General features: G+C 50.0%; 1 protein-coding gene across 1 annotated transcript; it reads left to right on the forward strand.

Annotated features, from left to right (window-relative positions):
• Positions 1-111: 111 nt before the first annotated feature.
• On the forward strand, positions 112-16,410 carry LOC143525241 (transcription initiation factor TFIID subunit 4-like). Its single transcript, XM_077018926.1, has 16 exons — positions 112-460; positions 569-1,444; positions 2,854-2,996; positions 3,110-3,229; positions 4,764-4,862; positions 5,378-5,500; positions 6,769-6,858; positions 7,371-7,592; positions 7,888-8,026; positions 9,606-9,723; positions 11,043-11,212; positions 12,778-12,908; positions 13,154-13,279; positions 13,386-13,442; positions 13,571-13,690; positions 13,822-16,410. The coding sequence occupies exons 1-16, from the start codon at positions 127-129 to the stop codon at positions 13,990-13,992; spliced, it is 3,039 nt and encodes a 1,012-aa protein (XP_076875041.1). The 5' UTR covers positions 112-126; the 3' UTR covers positions 13,993-16,410.
• Positions 16,411-22,336: the final 5,926 nt, after the last annotated feature.

The following is a 22,336-nucleotide window of genomic DNA, read 5'->3' on the forward strand; positions in this document are numbered from 1 at the left end:
CGGGGCAAGTTTTTGTTCACCCAACGAATCTCATGACAGGGAGTCCAGTGCTCCGGTACCGACCCGCTCCGCCGTCTAACGACACCTCAACACTGAAACGCTTCAGCCATTTGTCCAAGTCTTTAAATGTTGAAACAACCAATCACAGAGCTGCGGGGGTCTGACGTCACCGACGAGCTATCCAATCGGCGCATGCGTCGTACGCGCCAGCGTAGCCGAGTGAAGATGGCGGCGGGCTCCGATCTGCTGGACGATGTTTTCTTTAACACGGAGGTGGACGAGAGAGTAGTCAGCGACCTGGTGGGCTCCCTGGAGTCCGAGCTGACCGGGTCGGGTCACGTTAACGCGCCGGCCAGGACTCCGCCGCCCGCGCTGAGCCACGCGAGCGGCTCGGTTGTGAGCGCCGATCCCAACAAGCAGGACAACAGAACGGGGCTCGCGGGAGGGCTCGCGCACGCAGGTAAGCCTCGCGCTCGCAGGCGGGGTGGGTCGCGCTCTCTCTCTCGCTCTTAAATGCACGTGGGAGCACTGACAGTTTGCGCTCTGTGGTCTGTTTCTGTCGCACAAGGATCCAGGACACCAACGGGAGTGATCCACAATATGAAGTCCCGGGGTTCGGCTGTAGATCCCGCAGCGGGGACCATCACGGCCACTGGGTCGAGCTCGCCGGCGGACCTCAAGCCCGGTGTTGCAAACCCTTCAGTAACATCCATTCCGAACCACGGAGCAGGCACTGGTCAGAAAGACGTTTCTGGAGTACCAACTTTGAATGGGAGTAACGCGGTCATGAACTCTCATAGTTCAGGAAGTGCCGAGACCAGCAGCGCCGTGTCGTCCGCTCCACTCATCCAGAACGGACCCGGTTCTGTGGTTAAAGTGCAAAACACGGTCCAGCCCGCATCCTCCGTCATCCAGACCTCTTTAACGAACACGCAGAATGTTGTCACCTCGACTGTGATCTCGGGTCAGACGTCCTGTCTGCCCACCGGACACACCGTTACACTCGTGAGGCCGCCCGTGCAAACACCGGGCGCAGTGACCGCACCAAACGGGAGCAGCTCGGTTCTGAACGCCGGAGTGACCGGTGCACACATGTCTGCTGCGAATACCACTGCACATTTGACTTCAGGAGCCCAGGCTAACAAGGCAGACTCGCCGAAAACTATCATTCAGACCACGACTCAAGCTCCTGCATCAGGTGTGGTCGCGAGCGCAGGTAACCTGTGTCTCGCGCAGCCCGTGCAAAGCACCCTGCAGCCTGCAACGACTAACGTGATCGGCGGGAAAGGCCCGGTGCTGCCAAACATGACCAGAACTTCCGTGCCCACCACCATCTCGTCCAGCACGGGCGGAATCAGGGCGATAGCCCCGCAGGTGTTGGCGCCCAGGGTGCCTCCTCCCCCGCAGGGTCAGACAAACATCCAAAACATACAACTTCCACCAGGTAACGAAAAAAACACATACATCCACTTCAGTCTTTAACTTTTCGCCCCAAACGTTACCGTTGCAAATGTCAAGCTGAGTTTCTTGTGATTCGTATTAATAACGCGCATGTCAAATACACAACTTTGCAAAGTGAACTATTCTTAACTGCACATTTCCTAACACACCTTAGAGAATGTTTGTTACTTTATTTGTGCATTATTTCTGCAGCTGAGTCGAATGGTTTGTTCTTGACAGATGTAGACGAATGTAAGGGTTGTAGAGTAAAGGTTGTACGAACTCCACACACTTTAGACGACACCTAGATTCCTCTCATAGTTGGGCTGAAAACATGCCAGTGCTTCTGGTGACGCGCTGAACGGCGGGGCTGCGCGAGGCTTCTGAGCGCCAGGACGACGCTCGAGCCCGCTCGCGTGCAGCCGAACCCCTGCGCACGCGCCTCGGCGTACGACATCGCGAGCGCTAGGTTTGTGCGCGCGGTAAAAATACTGCAGGCTGCGACCGAAACGGCGCGTTTCCGGAACGGCTGTGCAGATCGCGCTGTAATGACAAACATGTGCGGAATAACTGATTAATGTCCTCAATACAATAGTGGTCTCCAGTTATCGTGTGTCCTTCCAGCAGAGCGCGAGTTGGAGTTTCTATTAAAATGTTGATTTTCCAGCTGCAAAGATTAAGAAATTCCAAAGCGTCAGAAAAGGTCTGAAAGTAATAAAAGCTGAAAATATAGACATGCGTTTCGCGTGAGTCATTTGTAATACTTTGCGTTTTGTGTTGTTTAGAGAGGTCTACAGTTTCAGGAGAGATGAAATGTCTCCAACTCGGGCAGGACTGAGAGCTTCCTCAGAAGGATTCTCTTCAGTCCCATCTGAACCCTCCATGCATGATGAAAGGTTTTCTTTAACCTGACTCAAGATTGTTTTTCCGGCGTGTTTAAGACTGGGTCCTCTGCAGGGTGGATCTCTCTCTTCGCCAGTCTGGAGTAACAGCTCAGTTGCTTGTTGAGTCTGGAGCGTTGCTGTGCTGGGAGTCTCCTGCCTGGTGTTGGCCCTGGTGGTGGTGGTGTCTGCTGTAGTGAAGCACGCATGCTTAAGATGCTGAACAAGGGTGGAGGGGGTGGGTTTACGGTTAGAGACAGAGAGGTTATCAGCTGAAGAAGTTTTCATCTGTATGCTGATTTTATCTTATTTTATCTTGTATCTTGGCTTTCTGTCCTAAATGCTGTTCGTAAGTGAGGTATTGGACACAGTAAAACGCAACATCTTGACTTTTTTGTCTCTCTGGCACGCGTGCATGTGTGTGTGGTGTGTATGTGTGTGGTGTGTGTGTTTGTGGTGTGTATATATGTGTGGTGTGTATGTGTGGTGTGTGTATATGTGTGTGTGTGTGTGTGTGTGTGTGTGTGTGTAGGAATGGTCCTCGTGCGTAGTGAAGGTGGTCAGCTGCTGATGATCCATCAGCAGACACTGGCCCAGATGCAAGCTCAGTCCCAGGGCACCATGGTAACGAGGCCCACCGCACCTACCAGCACCCCACCTGTTCACATTACCTCGGTATGAGTATGACGGAGCACCACCCTCTCTCTCTCTTTCTCTCTCCCTCCTCCCTCTCTCTCTCTCCCACCCCCCATTCTGTGTTGTTGTCTCATGCTGATCTCACCCTCCAGGCCCCTGGGAGCCCGATCATTACACGGCAGGTGACTCCCACCACGATTACCAAACAGGGCACTCCTGTCTCCGCGGGCAGCCCGACCACTGCTGCGCTCCAGAGGCCTCCACTACTACAGGTCAGACACCACCCGCTGTCCCCTGCAGCAGGTCAGACACCACCCGCTGTCCCCTGCAGCAGGTCAGACACCACCCGCTGTTGTCCCCTGCAGCAGGTCAGACACCACCCGCTGTCCCCTGCAGCAGGTCAGACACCACCCGTTGTCCCCTGCAGCAGGTCAGACACCACCCGTTGTCCCCTGCAGCAGGTCAGACACCACCCACTGTCCCCTGCAGCAGGTCAGACACCACCCGCTGTCCCCTGCAGCAGGTCAGACACCACCCGTTGTCCCCTGCAGCAGGTCAGACACCACCCACTGTCCCCTGCAGCAGGTCAGACACCACCCGCTGTCCCCTGCCGCAGGTCAGACACCCACCCACTGTCCCCTGCAGCAGGTCAGACACCACCCGTTGTCCCCTGCAGCAGGTCAGACACCACCCACTGTCCCCTGCAGCAGGTCAGACACCACCCGTTGTCCCCTGCAGCAGGTCAGACACCACCCACTGTCCCCTGCAGCAGGTCAGACACCACCCGCTGTCCCCTGCAGCAGGTCAGACACCACCCGCTGTCCCCTGCAGCAGGTCAGACACCACCCACTGTCCCCTGCCGCAGGTCAGACACCACCCGTTGTCCCCTGCAGCAGGTCAGACACCACCCGTTGTCCCCTGCAGCAGGTCAGACACCACCCGCTGTCCCCTGCAGCAGGTCAGACACCCACCCGCTGTCCCCTGCAGCAGGTCAGACACCCACCCACTGTCCCCTGCAGCAGGTCAGACACCACCCGCTGTCCCCTGCAGCAGGTCAGACACCACCCGCTGTCCCCTGCAGCAGGTCAGACACCCACCCACTGTCCCCTGCCGCAGGTCAGACACCACCCACTGTCCCCTGCAGCAGGTCAGACACCACCCGCTGTCCCCTGCAGCAGGTCAGACACCACCCACTGTCCCCTGCCGCAGGTCAGACACCACCCGCTGTCCCCTGCAGCAGGTCAGACACCACCCGCTGTCCCCTGCAGCAGGTCAGACACCACCCACTGTCCCCTGCCGCAGGTCAGACACCACCCGCTGTCCCCTGCAGCAGGTCAGACACCACCCACTGTCCCCTGCCGCAGGTCAGACACCACCCACTGTCCCCTGCAGCAGGTCAGACACCACCCACTGTCCCCTGCCGCAGGTCAGACACCACCCACTGTCCCCTGCAGCAGGTCAGACACCACCCGCTGTCCCCTGCAGCAGGTCAGACACCACCCGCTGTCCCCTGCAGCAGGTCAGACACCACCCACTGTCCCCTGCAGCAGGTCAGACACCACCCGCTGTCCCCTGCTCCCCAGCTGGGCTCTCTGCTCAGCTTCAGGTCTTAACTGCAGAAATGTTTGTTTCAGTGTAGTAAATGTACCAGTCAGTTAATGAGCTGTTTCATGGCTGTGATTGAGAACCATTAGAGTAGTCACCTAAGGTCATTAAGGTCATATAACAATCGAACTGTGATTCTGACTTTCTTCTTCAACCTCGCACCACACGTGTGACACATGGCTCACTCTTATTCACACGCAGAACACCATTGTGCTGGGTGGCACAGCCACGCCCACCGTTGGCACGCCACCCCCGGGACATGTCGGAACGGCCGGTGCCACGCCCACTCCTGTGTCTGCGGTGAGAGGGGTTTCTACCGCTGGGGTTTTCCTGCTGCTCAGAGAACAGACGCTGGGTTTTGTATCTTCAGGAGAAGAGCATCATCTAACTGACCATGTGTTCTTTCACTGTGAGCTTGAACACATTTGGTGCTTTGGACATTTAAGTTGGATTTTTTAAGATTTTACACAGCATGTTCATCTCGCAGAACAAGCATTGGTGAGCAATTGGGGATCTCTACAGAGTTGTAGATGGTCTCCATGGGGTGGTGGATCTTCAGGAACAGGGTTGTAGATGGTCTCTGCAGAGAGGTCGATCTCTACTAGACTGTGCTGTCTGTAGCAGATAACAGCATGAGACATTTGTGATTGGCCGCCTTTTTAAAAATAGATCTAAACCTGTTTATAGTTCAAGTTCACGATGAAGAGTTTGAAAGAAAAGATGTGAAACTCAGCAAGCACTTGATCATCTGAGATGGTGAGTGTGGGCTGCTGTGGTCTCCTCACTCCTGTCTTCATCCTCGCTCCTCTTCACAGGAAACACTGGAAAACGTAAAGAAGTGTAAGAACTTCCTGTCCACGTTGATAAAGTTGGCGTCGAGCAGCAAGCAGTCTTCAGAGACGGCGGCGAATGTGAAGGAACTGGTCAAGAATCTCCTGGTACGTGTTTCCATAGCAACCCGGTGTCCATCACACCTCAAAGTGGAGTTTCAAAGACTACGTGTAGTTGTAGATATTTAGATTTGTGTGTGGGTGTCTGTGGGTGTATGGGTGGGTGGTGTGTGTGTGTGGGTGGTGTGTGTGTGGGTGGGAGCGTGGGTGGTGGGTGGGTGGGAGCGTGGGTGGTGGGTGGGTGGGTGTGTGTGTATGGGTGGGTGGGTGGTGTGTGTGGGTTGGTGGGTGGTGTGTGTGTATGGGTGGGTGGGTGGTGTGTGTGAGTGTTTTTTTTTTTTTTTTTTACTTCTGGTTTATTTCTGCTTCTATTTCTGTCGTATAGCACAATCTGGAACTGTTAGAATTCTAGTGAATTATGACCATATGACAGTGAACTATGACCATATGACGGTGAACTATGACCATATGACGGTGAACTATGACCATATGACGGTGAATTATGGCCATATGACATTGCTGAAAAACAAAAGGTGGGAGATGCCTCTTGAAGAGTGTAATTATGTTTAATATGTGGACATGCTGATCTACACTAAGCTGTCAGTAGATTACTGTAGATCACAGGATTAGTAAAATAAGATGATAAATGCATATATTGGCTCTAAAGGTATTAAAATATTTAAATGACGTTAGATGCACTCCAGAATCTGGGGGTCAGATTGGACTGTTTCTCTCATTTGGCACTCAAGGGTAACAAGAACCTACACTGCAATGAACACTAATGGACCAGAACATTCCTGGAATGATACCAGTGTAGAGTCAAACCACTGCCTAACACCATCATGCCGAACAACCCCCCCCCCCCCCCCCGACCCGGACCTAACGTCTGAGCTATCTGCCAAAAATGGACCGCGGAAAAATTTAATTGATTACTCCTGCTATGGTGTTGACTGTGGTCATATAATTTAATATTTTAAGTATGTACCATATTTCCCCAAGATTCTAACAAAAAAATAACTTCACATACCAGTTTTATGTACTTCAATACTCTTCAGCTGTTTGTGGTGATGTCAGTTTGAATCACAAGCACAAGGGCGATTACGCCATCACAGTTTAATGGTTCCAGGAATGAGCTGTTGCATTTTCAGTTTGTGTAATGAGATGTTTAGGAAAGATGATGTCTCCTTCCAGAACCAGCAGGAGTATGTGTTCCTCCGCCCTGCCCTGTTCCTCCGCTAGGTGCTGTGTGTTAGCGTAGCACTGCCCCGTGGCCCAGAGGTGCTCAGGTTCTGATGGATGTGGTTCTGTGCCTCCAGGAAGGCAAGCTGCAAGCGGAGGACTTCACCAGCAGGCTGTACCGGGAGCTGAACTCCTCCCCACAGCCCTACCTCGTGCCTTTCCTGAAGGTACCGTTCACCGTCCTCCCTGCTGTCTGGCTCGGCGTGCGGTAACCGTGCGGTGTGCCGTCCACAGCGGCCTGTGGATTTGTCCATACACTCTTAATTCCTCTCGTCAGGTCTGTGAGCTGCCAGAATGAATGTGCTAGTGTGCCTGTTCTTTTGATCACGTTTAAGCAGCCACTGCGGTGCTGTTAACCACAACTTTGCTGAATCCAGAAAGGCCACATGATGAAAGTTCCACATGGTTTAGTTGGAGGGAATCATCCTAGTTTTAGATGGAGGATCTGTGTTATGATGATGTATATATTGTAGGTACACTGAGAGTTCTTAGCTATCACTGACTTCCTCTTACGTGTGTATCTCTCTCTCTCCCTATTCCTCCCTCTTCCCCTCCTTCACACCAACTCATTTCTCTATCTTTTGCCAAACCCTTTCTGCCTTCCACTCCTCTCTCTCTCCCTCTCCACCTCTTCTCTCCATTTCTACCCCTCTCTCCTCTCTACCTCTCTCTTCTCCAGAGGAGTCTTCCAGCATTGCGCCAGTTGACCCCAGACTCCGTAGCATTTATTCAGCAGAGCCAGTTTCAGCAGACCCCGCCCCCCTCCACCACTGTCACGGCCGTGGTGCTGGGAGGGGGTGTGGCAGCCCAGCGTCCCCCTGCCCAGACCACACCCACCGCCACGCCCACACACCAGCCAGTCATCAGCCTGTCACCAAGCACGCAGAACAAGCCCAACCTGGTATCACACTCGCCTGCACAGATGCTTGTCCTGTCTTTGAAATGATTGTTTTGTAATCTGCTCTGTGTGTGTATTAAATGTCTACCACACTATACCACAACAATTAATCAGCAGTAAGACTATAGCTAACATTCAGACTAGTTCAATTTTACACCACAGCTAACGTTTAGACTACTTGTCAACATTGTATAACTTCATTTAGCCATTTAAATGCCAATGCGTTACACATATAATACCGCATAAGAAGAGATTGTCATCGTTAACATGTTTTGTGTACTTGTGCGTGTGTGTTTAGATCCTACAGCAGCCTCAGCAGCAGGGGGCGCTGGTGAGGGGGCCACAGGTGAACTTGACTCAGACCCCCATGGTCACGCTGAGGCCAGGTCAGCCCCGTGCGTTTGCTCCTCAGACTGTGGTAAAGGCGCTGCCCTCTGGTGAGTGTGGGTGGGGCTTGATGTGGGCGGGGCTTGATGTGGGCGGGGGCATTGGATGTGTCGCAGGTGCAATTTTTCCCCCAATAGTGCTAGTGCTGTTTGTCATACTGGAGCTGGTGCTGGTTCCTGTGACCCAGCGGTTACGTATGTGGAAGGGGACGTATCCCAACCCAAAAAGACATAAGGTTCAGTGCTAGACACTATCTGTAAACGAGCGGGTGACGCGCATCTCGTGGTGACGTCAGGGCCCCGCCCCCCAGAACAGCCAGGTTATGGGATCAGAGAAACCAGCTTGTCTAGATGGAATGTAATGGGGTTTTTTGCAGTGGAAAAGCATAGTGGAAAAACGGCTCAAGAATTTGGCAGAGGCTTCGATACAGGACCAATCACAATGTACTGTTGGAGGACTGGAAACCACGGGAAAGCGTTGAAAGGGCTTTTCATGAAAGTGTTGATTTTCATTTTGGTGTATGAAAGTCTTGTTCCTTGTCTGTGTGTTCCAGCTGTGCTGTTACCAGCATTATGTGGCAGCATGGGGTCTGTTCTCTGCTGCTGTTTCTGAGTTGCTTCTTGTTGAATGAGCATGTGTCTGATGGGGCTTGTGTGGTCCAGCTATAGCGCTGCAGAAGGCACACGCCCCAGTAGCCTGCAGGTCTGCACTAGAGTAGGACACTAATCTAATCTGGAGGAGTAGGACACTAATCTAATCTGGAGGAGTAGGACACTAATCTAATCTGGAGGGGTAGGACACTAATCTAATCTGGAGGGGTAGGACACTAATCTAATCTGGAGGGGTAGGACACTAATCTAATCTGGAGGGGTAGGACACTAATCTAATCTGGAGGGGTAGGACACTAATCTAATCTGGAGGGGTAGGACACTAATCTAATCTGGAGGGGTAGGACACTAATCTAATCTGGAGGGGTAGGACACTAATCTAATCTGGAGCGGTAGGACACTAATCTAATCTGGAGCGGTAGGACACTAATCTAATCTGGAGGGGTAGGACACTAATTATACTGGAGGAGTAGGACACTAATTAATCTGGAGGAGTAGGACACTAATTAATCTGGAGGAGTAGGACACTAATCTAATCTGGAGGGGTAGGACATTAATCTAATCTGGAGGAGTAGGACATTAATCTAATCTGGAGGGGTAGGACACTAATCTAATCTGGAGGGGTAGGACACTAATCTAATCTGGAGGGGTAGGACACTAATCTAGAGCCCAGAAAATCTACACTCTTCGTATCCTCCTGTAAATGATCATAGCAATATTCACAATTCTTAAAATACATGTTAATATCTGGATATTCAGGCATACTGTTGTATTATACTATTGATTAAACTATATAATTTTTCAGTTTATGTACATGAACACTACCTTGCTCGTCGGTGTAATTTTATATAGATTGGATGACCCCGTTGATTTAATTGTCCCCAAATAATTATTTTGCAGAGAACTGCTGCCCCCTTGTGTTCATGCTCGGAAGTGACAAAGTACAGAGAAACGGAGGCAACATGCTCGTACATACTCCCCAGTTAAACAACCTCTGTATTTCTCTCTCCTTCTCTCTCAGGACTGCTGAAGCCTGGTTTGGCCGTGGGCACCAAGTTCCTGTCCGTGTCTGGGCCCCAGTCTGGGTCCTCAGCAGTCCAGAGGACCAGGCTGAAAGATGCAGGCAGTGGCTCCTTTAGGTCAGTGCACATTAACTGGACTGTCACTTCTGTGGCGTTCAAACTGACCCAAGATCAGCTTAACACATCTGTATTATACATTTCATTGTTCCCACTGTATGATGGTCCCAGATGTATTTACATTTCTGCAGCAATATGTATACCAGGCACTAATATGAATGAATTCCTTAAAAACTGCAGAGTTAAGTGGTCTGTGTCTTAACCAAGTGTGAACCTGTTATGGAGGAGTGCTTAGACTAATCACCAGATTCCCAGCCCCAGATTAAGACTTAACCTAAGGATTTAGTCTAGAATAAATGAAAAGAATGATGCAGAGAGAGAGAGAGAGAGAAGAGGAGAGATGGAAAGAGGGACAGAGGAAAAACAGGAAGTGAAGCGATGAACAGACACACACACACACACACACACACACACACACACTCTCACCCAGTCTTCTGGGGGGCAAACCCCAAATTAAATTTAATGGTCCTAACAACAAGTCATTACTCAGAAAATTAAGCAGAACTAAGCCCCGCCCCCTGAGACCTGTGTTGCCATTAGCTCATCACTGCTGCAGTGAACTGGTGAGGACCGCCCCCTCACTCAGGCCTTCTAGGACACCCAGATAAACCATGTGACCTGTGCTCACACACCTGTCACCTGTGCTCCTTATATTCACACACCTGTCACCTGTGCTCCTTATATTCACACACCTGTCACCTGTGCTCCTTATATTCACACACCTGTCACCTGTGCTCCTTATATTCACACACCTGTCACCTGTGCTCCTTATATTCACACACCTGTCACCTGTGCTCCTTATATTCACACACCTGTCACCTGTGCTCCTTATATTCACACACCTGTCACCTGTGCTCCTTATATTCACACACCTGTCACCTGTGCTCCTTATATTCACACACCTGTCACCTGTGCTCCTTATATTCACACACCTGTCACCTGTGCGCCTTATATTCACACACCTGTCACCTGTGCGCCTTATATTTACACACCTGTCACCTGTGCTCCTTATATTCACACACCTGTCACCTGTGCTCCTTATATTCACACACCTGTCACCTGTGCTCCTTATATTCACACACCTGTCACCTGTGCTCCTTATATTCACACACCTGTCACCTGTGCTCCTTATATTTACACACCTGTCACCTGTGCTCCTTATATTCACACACCTGTCACCTGTGCTCCTTATATTCACACACCTGTCACCTGTGCTCCTTATATTCACACACCTGTCACACATTTCGTCTTTTAAATAAAGCCAAAAGTACTTACTGTGAGAACTTGCTATGTGTGTGTGTGTGTGCGTGTGTGTGCAGGGACGATGACGACATTAATGACGTGGCGTCCATGGCGGGCGTGAACCTGTCTGAAGAGAGCGATCGTATCCTGGCCACCGGCTCGGAGCTGGTGGGAGCAGTGACCCGCTCCTGCAAGGACGAGGTCTTCCTCCACACGGGCCCACTGCACTGCAGGGTTCTGGAGATAGGTGAGGTCTTCCTCCACACGGGCCCACTGCACTGCAGGGTTCTGGAGATAGGTGAGGTCTTCCTCCACACAGGCCCACTGCACTGCAGGGTTCTGGAGATAGGTGAGGTCTTCCTCCACACGGGCCCACTGCACTGCAGGGTTCTGGAGATAGGTGAGGTCTTCCTCCACACGGGCCCACTGCACTGCAGGGTTCTGGAGATAGGTGAGGTCTTCCTCCACACGGGCCCACTACACTGCAGGGTTCTGGAGATAGGTGAGGTCTTCCTCCACACGGACCCACTGCACTGCAGGGTTCTGGAGATAGGTGAGGTCTTCCTCCACACGGGCCCACTGCACTGCAGGGTTCTGGAGATAGGTGAGGTCTTCCTCCACACGGGCCCACTACACTGCAGGGTTCTGGAGATAGGTGAGGTCTTCCTCCACACGGGCCCACTACACTGCAGGGTTCTGGAGATAGGTGAGGTCTTCCTCCACACGGACCCACTACAGTGACAGACGGTCCCCCTACTGGACAGAGACAGATGCTGCCCTCTGTTTTGCTTGTTTCAGGACATTGTTGTCTCTGTGCCTGTTCACTGTTGTTGAGGAGGTCGACCACTGTAGTCATTGGTCATCAGTGTGAACAGTAGTGAACTGCGGATGCAGCCCTGAGGTGCTTCCTGTGTTTAGTGTGTTCAGGGAGGCCAAGTTCCAGGTGCAGAGTGAGGTGTTCTCTATTCTGTTGCTGATTGAGTGATTGTGTTGAATGCTGAACTGACCAGTGGCAGATGAATATGCCAGCAGAGGGGTTTTCGTTTGTAGGACCGTGTAATCTCAAAGACCTCCAGGGCAGCGTGGCCTCCAGGGCAGCGTGGCCTCCAGGGCAGCGTGACCTCCAGGGCAGCGTGACCTCCAGGGCAGCGTGGCCTCCAGGGCAGCGTGACCTCCAGGGCAGCGTGGCCTCCAGGGCAGCGTGGCCTCCAGGGCAGCGTGGCCTCCAGGGCTGCGTGACCTCCAGGGCGTTTAGAGAGGCTGATCTTCATGATTGGTTTGACTGCTTCTGCTCAAAAGTCATTTTGTTGGTCCAGGATGCTGGTCGTTTTGAAGCCCTTATGAAGCCTGTCTCAGGGAGATGTGGAAGATGTCTGTTAGGGACTGTATACGGAGATTACAGGTATACGGTGAATACTGGTATACGGTGATTACAGGTATACTATATTACAGTTCAACGGTGGATATTACTGTTGCATTATTATTGGTATTTGGTATCCATGGCTATTTTCAATTCACTGCATGGACCTGCTGTGGATGGTGAAAGATGGTATCAGTGTGTGTAGAAAGAAAAGGTAAAGGCTTGTTCTCTCTGAGGTTTGTCTGGGACACTACTGCCCTGCTCAGAAGGCGACTGGCTCCTCTCCTCTCCAGCGTTTATCATGGTGTTAAGACACTTCCAAAACAGAGCTTACTTCAGAGACTATGCTAAAGGCTCATGTTAATATTTATATGTACCTTTATTTATGTATTTATTTGTTTCCGCCCCTCATCACAAGTACATCTGCTCACCTTGATCTTTCTGCCCCACAGGTAAAAGATTTGGCATTTCAGAACTTGGTGCAGATGTCATCAGCCTGGTGTCTCACGCAACTCAGCACAGACTAAAGGATCTTCTAGGAAAGGTGACACAGGTGGCCCATCAGAAGAACATCTCCTTCAAGGTACATCATCAGGATCACCCAGGATCTGGATCACCGGGTCGAGAGATGCATACAGAACCAGAAAGCCCCTCAAAACGTTTTACCCAAACACAGTTGCAATAAAATACTGGTGCAGTAAAGTAGGGCAGTGTGTGGAGGTGAAAGACCTTTAGGGTTCCTAATGCGATCGCTAGATCAGTCAACTGACATGTGCGATTAGCTGCAGTTCAGGAACAAGACTGATGGTGGTGGCACTGTTTACACAGGAGGATGAGCGTCACGATCAGGTGAGCGACGTTCGGACGCAGCTGAAGTTCTTTGAGCAGATGGATCAGATGGAGAAGCAGAGAAAAGAGGAGCAGGAGAGAGAGATACTGCTGAAAGCTGCCAAGGTGAACACTCAAACACACACACACACACACACACACACACACACACACACACACACACAAATTTAGGTTCATTCTAACTCAAAATGTTTTCCATATTTGCCCACAGTCACGATCAAGGCAGGAAGACCCAGAGCAGTTGCGTCTGAAGCAGAAAGCCAAAGAGGTACAGAGTGTGTGGGACATGAGCCCCGGGCAGAGTGTGTGGGACCCGCACTCCTGCAGAGCAGGCTGTGAACCTGGCGTGTGTGTGTGTGTGTGTGTGTGTGTGTGTGTGTGCGTGCTGTGGTTCAGATGCAGCAACAGGAGTTGGCTCAGATGAGACAGAGAGACGCTAATCTGACCGCGTTGGCTGCCATCGGCCCCAGGAAGAAACGGAGACTGGATTCGTCGGCTGGTGGATCGGGCCCAGAGGTACCGCACGCGCCCTCTGAACCACTAACCACTCACAAACAGGAGCAGAGGCTCAGAAGCCATTTTGTTGTACTCTTACAAATGACTTGGCTTTTCTCCCTCTCTCCCTGTCTCGGTCACCCCCACTCCAGGGTTCGGGCTCGGTATCCGCGGGCTCCGTGGTGGGGACGGGTACTGGTGGGAGCTCCAGGCAGTTCACACGCCAAAGAATCACACGCGTGAACCTCAGGGACCTGCTCTTGTGTCTGGAGAATGAACGTGAGAGCCATTCTCACCTGCTTTATAAAGCTTTCCTCAAATAACACCCACACCCCCCTGGAGGCTATTAAACACGAGGGCTCTGATAGACTCTTCTCTAGAAAATCACCATTCTGGCCCAACTCTGGACATGGTGGTCTCTACCAACCTCTCGCAGGTGAGCGGTTTCATGCATCTTTACTTGAAGGCCCTTTAACACGTGGCATCGTGAGCACCGAGCCTGTGCACCCCACACGCTCCACCCCATGAACTGTATATACAGTTGGACTGGACCAGTGCAGGGAAAGGTGAAGCCAGGCTGTGTCTGCTGCCCTCTAGTGGCCCGCTCCAGTACAGCCGTTAACCCTGCCCACAACTCAGGCCACAAACTTTCAGTTCAAGTTACAAGTAATAATTTTTGGGCAACTGTGTTCTGTCAATTTTATAAGATCCCTTCGTGTTAATATTTCTCCCAATATTTTTCATTACAAATGAACAGGTTTTATATAAGTTATTTGTTTATAAGTTTGTTATTTGATTATACTTAAAGGGGTGTGACAAGGTGGTGATTGACAGCAGTTGGCCGTGTTGACAGCTAATTCTGACAAACATGAATGCAGCTGTCTTGACATCAGCTATATTAAGCTTTACATGACATTTTTAAACCTTTCACTATGTTAATAACAATGTTTGATTTGTCATTGTTGAAGTGAAGCACTGATACCGCCGCAGTGATCTGAGACGAACATTTATAAACAACATTTATTAACCCTCTCACTCTGAAGGACTCCACAGTGGAGATGTTTCATGGATGGTTATTTATCTAGCTTGCTAACAATAAATGTCAGATATTTTGCTAGTTAGGTTTTTAATATATTTTTGTGATGCAGAAATGAAGAGCTTCATTCAAGAACATGTGATGCGAATGAAGGCATATGTTTACTGATTATGGATAATTATCTGATTATGGATAACTATCCATATGATCACTAGGTAATTTAATTTACTAGGTAAAGAACATATTCTTTTGATATGCTGTGATGCTTTTGCTTTGTAAGCTGTTAACTGTGCTCACAGGATCGAGAGGGGGCGTGTCTAACAAATGTGGGCAGGGCCTCACCTCAGATGGCGGCTCCCATGTCAGCTGTCTTGGCTTCAAACCCTCACAGAGTGAGTCAGTGGTGATGTGTCGTCCATCGTATATATAGTCTATGGTTCACATGGTCCCCGGCCTACCTGCACACAGGCCATGCCCACCCCACATAGGACACGCCCACATTACCTCAGCCCACCCCTACACATGCCACGCTCACACAGGCCACACCCATACGGTCCCTGGCAAGCCCCTACATAGGCCACGCCTGTTGCATAAAAATGATTTTGTAACTCCCACCCACCCAAAGAAATTTTCAGTGGACTGAAATGGAGTGAAATATTTTCTACTTAGGTTTGTCAGGATTCTTTTATTACACATTTTTAAAGCCTGTAGGTTCAAAAATATTTGTTTTTATTTGCTAAGTTGCCTTCTTGCCAAAATAAGCCATATAACTGTAATTATCTGTCTGATGGCTGAGCAATTAATCAAGCAATTAACTTCAACTTCTGTCTGAGGTAGCATCAGTCCTCGTTAACATTGTTAATCTAATCTTCCAGTCTGTTGCTTATGCAGATCTTTCATTTAATCATCTGTCTGGGTGATATTGTAACTTTTTAAAATTTTTATTCAATTTAATTATTTATATGATCTTTTTTGAGATTATGTACACATACAGATGCAAAACAGAATGTGTGTGCCTATAAAGGTGTGTGTGTGTGTGTGTGTATGAGATTTTGGGTCTAGAGAATGGTGTAGTCCTTGTGAATTTTTAACAAAAATGAAGAAATGGGAGAATGAAAGTGCTTTAGGGTTTAGGTGGTGTGAGATTATTGTAGAGAGGAGTCAATTCTCTTTTATTGCACTTTTTCTTTTGCTAATGATTGTTGTGTGTGTGTGTGTGTGTGTGTGTATAGACGGGAATGTGAGGACTGCTTTCACTCACACGGCTCAACTTTGTTCTGTCTGCTCCTCTGAGGTCTAGTTTGTACCTATATTTTTAAGTGCACATACTAATTTGTTCTCGATATATTTTCACATATGGTATGAAAAAAAAATTAAGATTGTACATACTTGTTTTCATTCCTGTTGTTGAGAGATTGTTTTAGTAAAGTTTTTTTTTTATTATTTTTGTAATCACACATAATTTTATCAGCCAATCAGTGTTTTCCTTAAAAACGATTACCATAGTAACGTCACGAGCTGTCCCCAGGATTTCTCGACTCTGAGAAGTAGTAGCAGGCAGCCTGAACTATATGTATCCATATAATGTACATTTTGCACAGACACTTGTTAATATGTAAATATTTTACTTAAAATGTTTTTTATTGTGATTGTTTTATAGAGGATTGAATGAGATGAATCTCCTTCATTAAATATGAAAATGTGATCTTCCTTTCTTTCTGTAGTGGCCTTCTCTCAATGATTTTATTTAGAATGCTGGAACAAATATTTGGCCTAAGAGGTGCTTCCACAAGGGGGCACTGTTGCCTCAAGAAAGCGTTAAACGCCACCTCCCCACACACCTGATTCCACTTGGGTTAAAATGAAACGCACTGAATTGTGCAATGTGCACAAGAACCACAAACCCTGATGTTACAAACAAAATCAGCTCTGTAGATCTCTGTGCCTTGTAGTCACATTATGGCTTTTAGCTGACACTTGTCCAGGGTGTCGTACAATAATGCGTAGTCTAGGGACACCATTAAGCTAGAACCCTGTCAGACACAGGAAGTTCATACCTTTTTTTATTACTATTGTAGAAATGAAGGTGAAGTTTGGTGATTTATTCAAGGGCAATGAAAGGATTAGGGATCGTTTAAGTTTCTGGAAGAATCGTGTCTTTAAACTAGATCAGAAGATGATGGGATACTCTGATGAGCGATAGTTGCAGATGAGGGTCCAGTGTGTTGTCCCTGTCTCTTATGGTGCAGTGGTTCACATCATGCTGTCCTTAACATGTACCTTCTACTCTGAGAAATGACTAAACATAGTCTAGCTTCTGTCAGTTTGGGGCTCTGCTGGTCCTGTGGTCCGTTTCGGGAGTGCGTGTCTTAGAACCGGATCCTATGTCACAGAACATCTCCTGAATTCTACAGTCCAACATACCCAAACGTCCACGTTTGCAGAATTCTGTTCAGTTTGTACAGGGTTTTTCGACAGACTCATGTCAGCCGGCTGGGTTGTTTCCAGGACCAGAGAACTGTGTTCCCATGTGTGCTGTGGTGCGAGGTCCATAAAGCACATAATGAGAACCTTGTCTTCACGCTTCAGCACTGTATCCCCATGAGCTACTATGGGAACTCATCAGAGAGGGATTCTGTTCCCCAGCACTGAGTGTTTAAAAGACCTATGGTTAGAATTAAGGTTTGGATTAGGGTCAGGATTAGGAGGGTTAATGTGTGGACAGAGTCCTGGAAACAGCTTCACCCTCATGCAGGGTGTGTGTGAGGATGTAAGAGGATCTCACATATCATTCAGAAATAACAGAATGTCTCCAGAAGGTCTCCTGTTGCATGTCTGTTCAGCCGTGACCAGCTGCACAGGCTTCGATTGCTGCTTGATGAATTACGCTCTGGGGATGGCAGCTAGCTGGAATCACGTCTGACCCTGCTGAAGCTCACAGGCACCGCCCACTCCCTGCTGAAGCTCACAGGCACCGCCCACTCCCTGCTGAAGCTCACAGGCACCGCCCACTCCCTGCGGCCCCCTTGCACCACCCCACTTCTACGCATCTGATTGGTCAGCTCTGGGTGGTTGTTTATCTTTTGGATCATATACCTGTACTCTCCACCGTCTTACAGGTGCATCACCCACGTCAGGGGGTCTATTTCCCTGTTCAGATCCTACACCTGAATGGATGCTACCCACAGAAATGCATGTATAGTGCACCTTATGTAACCAATACATCCTGTATATGCTGGCACATCACACCACGCATGGTCAAGGGTTTAATCCACACCTACTGTCATACAGATAAACGTGGAAGTCGCTCTGGAGAAGAATGCTGAGAATGGAAATGTAGGTGCATTTTACAGTTGTACAATTACAGTGGGTGGCCCACAGTCACGAACCCCTTAATTACAGTGGGTGGCCCACAGTCACTAACCGCTTAATTACAGTGGGTGGCCCACAGTCACTAACCGCTTAATTACAGTGGGTGGCCCACAGTCACTAACCCCCTAATTACAGTGGGTGGCCCACAGTCACTAACCCCCTAATTACAGTGGGTGGCCCTTAGTCACTAACCCCTTAATTACAGTGGGTGGCCCACAGTCACTAACCCCTTAATTACAGTGGGTGGCCCACAGTCACTAACCGCTTAATTACAGTGGGTGGCCCACAGTCACTAACCGCTTAATTACAGTGGGTGGCCCACAGTCACTAACCCCCTAATTACAGTGGGTGGCCCTTAGTCACTAACCCCTTAATTACAGTGGGTGACCCACAGGCCCTAACCCCCTAATTACAGTGGGTGGCCCACAGTCACGAACCCCTTAATTACAGTGGGTGGCCCACAGTCACTAACCGCTTAATTACAGTGGGTGGCCCACAGTCATGAACCCCTTAATTACAGTGGGTGGCCCACAGTCACGAACCGCTTAATTACAGTGGGTGGCTCACAGTCACTAACCGCTTAATTACAGTGGGTGGCCCACAGTCACTAACCCCCTAATTACAGTGGGTGGCCCTTAGTCACTAACCCCTTAATTACAGTGGGTGACCCACAGGCCCTAACCCCCTAATTACAGTGGGTGGCCCTTAGTCACTAACCCCCTAATTACAGTGGGTGGCCCACAGGCACTAACCCCCTAATTACAGTGGGTGGCCCTTAGTCACTAACCCCCTAATTACAGTGGGTGGCCCACAGGCACTAACCCCCTAATTACAGTGGGTGGCCCACAGGCACTAACCCTCTAATTACAGTGGGTGGCCCACAGGCACTAACCCCCTAATTACAGTGGGTGGCCCACAGTCACTAACCCCCTAATTACAGTGGGTGGCCCACAGGCACTAACCCTCTAAATTACAGTGGGTGGCCCACAGGCACTAACCCTCTAATTACAGTGGGTGGCCCACAGGCACTAACCCTCTAATTACAGTGGGTGGCCCACAATCACTAACCCCCTAATTACAGTGGGTGGCCCACAGGCACTAACCCTCTAATTACAGTGGGTGGCCCACAGGCACTAACCTCCTGTGGCCCACACAGTCACTAACAATAAATTTCTGACCTCTAGACCACTGCTGATAATCAGTGATCACTGGGTCACTTCCCCAAACACAGCGCACTCTGCCCTGGACGTGGGTGTTACATTGTTGTATTAACTGTTCCTAGGATCAAAAAGATCACAGCAGGTGGAAGAGCCTTTTCTTTTAAAGCTCCACAATTGTGGAATAATCTTCCTGCCTCTATTCGGGACTCAGACACAGTCTCAATGTTTAAAACTCGATTAAAGACTCATCTGTTTAGTTTGGCCTTTGATTAATCTGTTACATATTTACTACATCTCGTATCTTTTCTCCGAGGTTCACCTGGAGAGTAACATTGCAGTCGGAGCCTACAATACCAGCATCGCTGCTCCGACACGGAATGAAAGCCTGGCGTTCATCAACAGACATTTACAGTGACAATATCATAACCCAGAACTTTCATTTTTACCTTTACTTAGTCTGATTGTGTGATTTGTGTGTGACTTGTGTATTTGTCTGTATTTTGTGTAATCTGTGTGTTAACGGGCCGCCCAATGGAGGATGGGTTCCCTTTTGAGTCTTGGTTCTCCCGAGGTTTCTTCCTATTCCCCACTATCTTAGGGAGTTTTTCCTCGCCACTGTCGCCCTTGGCTTGCTCATTAGGGTTCTGGACCCGTAGTATTGTTAACCTTTTAAATCCTGTAAGGCGCTTTGTGACAACATGTGTTGTGAAAAGCGCTATACAAATAAACTTTGATTGATTGATTGATTGTTGTGAGCATCACTTCGGGGTTTAGAGTGACATCCCAAAACGTTGAGTTAACAGCAGTCCTGCTGAAGGCTTCGAGGATAATGACCCCAGACTGCATGCAGCAGGTAGACCCCCCCTCACCTGGACGGGCCTCTATTGTGAAGGCACATCTGCACCCAGCAGCCCGTACAAACACCATGACCACATGCCGCTGTCTGAGCGCGCTCGCTAATGAACTCAATAAGACAGTTTGTGCTGCTTTCAGTCACGGCAGCCTGTGCACTACAGCAGGTCCTGAGTGACGCACATCACTACAATATGGAATTCTGTTCGTTTGCGCTGAGCAACAGCACTCTGCACCCACGCTGGAAAGAAGGGTTTGATCATGGGGTTATTTGAAGGTTTGATCATGTGATTATTTGCAAGGCTCAAGATTTTGATTTTGAAGTGCAGAAATGTGGAAAACAAGCAAGTGGCACTTAATGTTTTTATATGTTTTTAGATGCACATCCAAGGATGGGAGGAGTTAATTATATTTAACAAGCTGCCGCCTTTTCCAGGCAGTGGTTAGAGTGGTTCCACCATGGTGCGTGAGTGTGTGGTAGCAGCAGTATTGTGAGTTGGGTCTAGTTTACTGTGGGACTAGAACGCACGACTGTCAGGCTGTCGGAGTGCTACTGACGAAAGGTAGTGTAGATGAGGTGGGTGATCTAAGCTGACGAGGACTTCACTGCTGCCGTGAGGGGATTAGGCAGGCAGCTTCTCCGGCTGGATTAATGGGAGTCCACTCCCCTGGCCGCTATCTCCCCCCCCGGGCCCCGACACTGGGAGCGCTGGCAGATACGTGATGGGTCTGCCAATGAGGAAGCGGGAGAAGAAGCAACGGGAGACGGAGCTCTACAGATCTGGGAAAGAACGGGAAGAAACGCCGGGATCACGGCAGTGTGCAGGAACGGAACAGGCGAACTCCACTGGTGAGAACATGGATGAAGGAAGGGGAGGGGCCTACTACACTGGTGAGAACATGGATGAAGGAAGGGGAGGGGCCTACTCCACTGGTGAGAACATGGATGAAGGAAGGGGAGGGGCCTACTCCACTGGTGAGAACATGGATGAAGGAAGGGGAGGGGCCTACTCCACTGGTGAGAACATGGATGAAGGAAGGGGAGGGGCCTACTCCACTGGTGAGAACATGGATGAAGGAAGGGGAAGGGCCTACTCCACTGGTTAGAACATGGATGAAGGAAGGGGAGGGGCCTACTCCACTGGTTAGAACATGGATGAAGGAAGGGGAGGGGCCTACTCCACTGGTGAGAACATGGATGAAGGAAGGGGAGGGGCCTACTACACTGGTGAGAACATAGATGAAGGAAGGGGAGGGGCCTACTACACTGGTGAGAACATAGATGAAGGAAGGGGAGGGGCCTACTCCACTGGTGAGAACAAAGATGAAGGAAGGGGAGGGGCCTACTTCGCTGGCAGCAACAAAGATGAAGGAAGGGGAGGGGCCTACTACACTGGTGAGAACATAGATGAAGGAAGGGGAGGGGCCTACTCCTCTGGCGGGAACAAAAATGAAGGAAGGGGAGGGGCCTACTCCTCTGGCAGGAACAAAAATGAAGGAAGGGGAGGGGCCTACTCCTCTGGCGGGAACAAAGATGAAGGAAGGGGAGGGGCCTACCCTGCTGGCAGGAACAAAGATGAAGGAAGGGGAGGGGCCTACTCCTCTGGCGGGAACAAGGATGAAGGAAGGGGAGGGGCCTACTCCTCTGGTGGGAACATGGATGAAGGAAGGGGAGGGGCCTACTACACTGGTGAGAACATAGATGAAGGAAGGGGAGGGGCCTACTACACTGGTGAGAACATAGATGAAGGAAGGGGAGGGGCCTACTCCACTGGTGAGAACAAAGATGAAGGAAGGGGAGGGGCCTACTCCTCTGGCGGGAACAAAGATGAAGGAAGGGGAGGGGCCTACTTCGCTGGCAGCAACAAAGATGAAGGAAGGGGAGGGGCCTACTACACTGGTGAGAACATAGATGAAGGAAGGGGAGGGGCCTACTCCTCTGGTGGGAACAAAGATGAAGGAAGGGGAGGAGCCTACTCCTCTGGCGGGAACAAAGATGAAGGAAGGGGAGGGACCTACCCTGCTGGCAGGAACAAAGATGAAGGAAGGGGAGGGGCCTACCCTGCTGGCAGGAACAAAGATGAAGGAATGGGAGGGGCCTACCCTGCTGGCAGGAACAAAGATGAAGGAAGGGGAGGAGCCTACTCCTCTGGCGGGAACAAAGATGAAGGAAGGGGAGGGGCCTACCCTGCTGGCAGGAACAAAGATGAAGGAAGGGGAGGGGCCTACTCCTCTGGTGGGAACAAA

This window comes from Brachyhypopomus gauderio, chromosome 10 (assembly GCF_052324685.1).
Source record: "Brachyhypopomus gauderio isolate BG-103 chromosome 10, BGAUD_0.2, whole genome shotgun sequence".
Classification (NCBI taxonomy): Eukaryota; Metazoa; Chordata; class Actinopteri; order Gymnotiformes; family Hypopomidae; genus Brachyhypopomus; species Brachyhypopomus gauderio.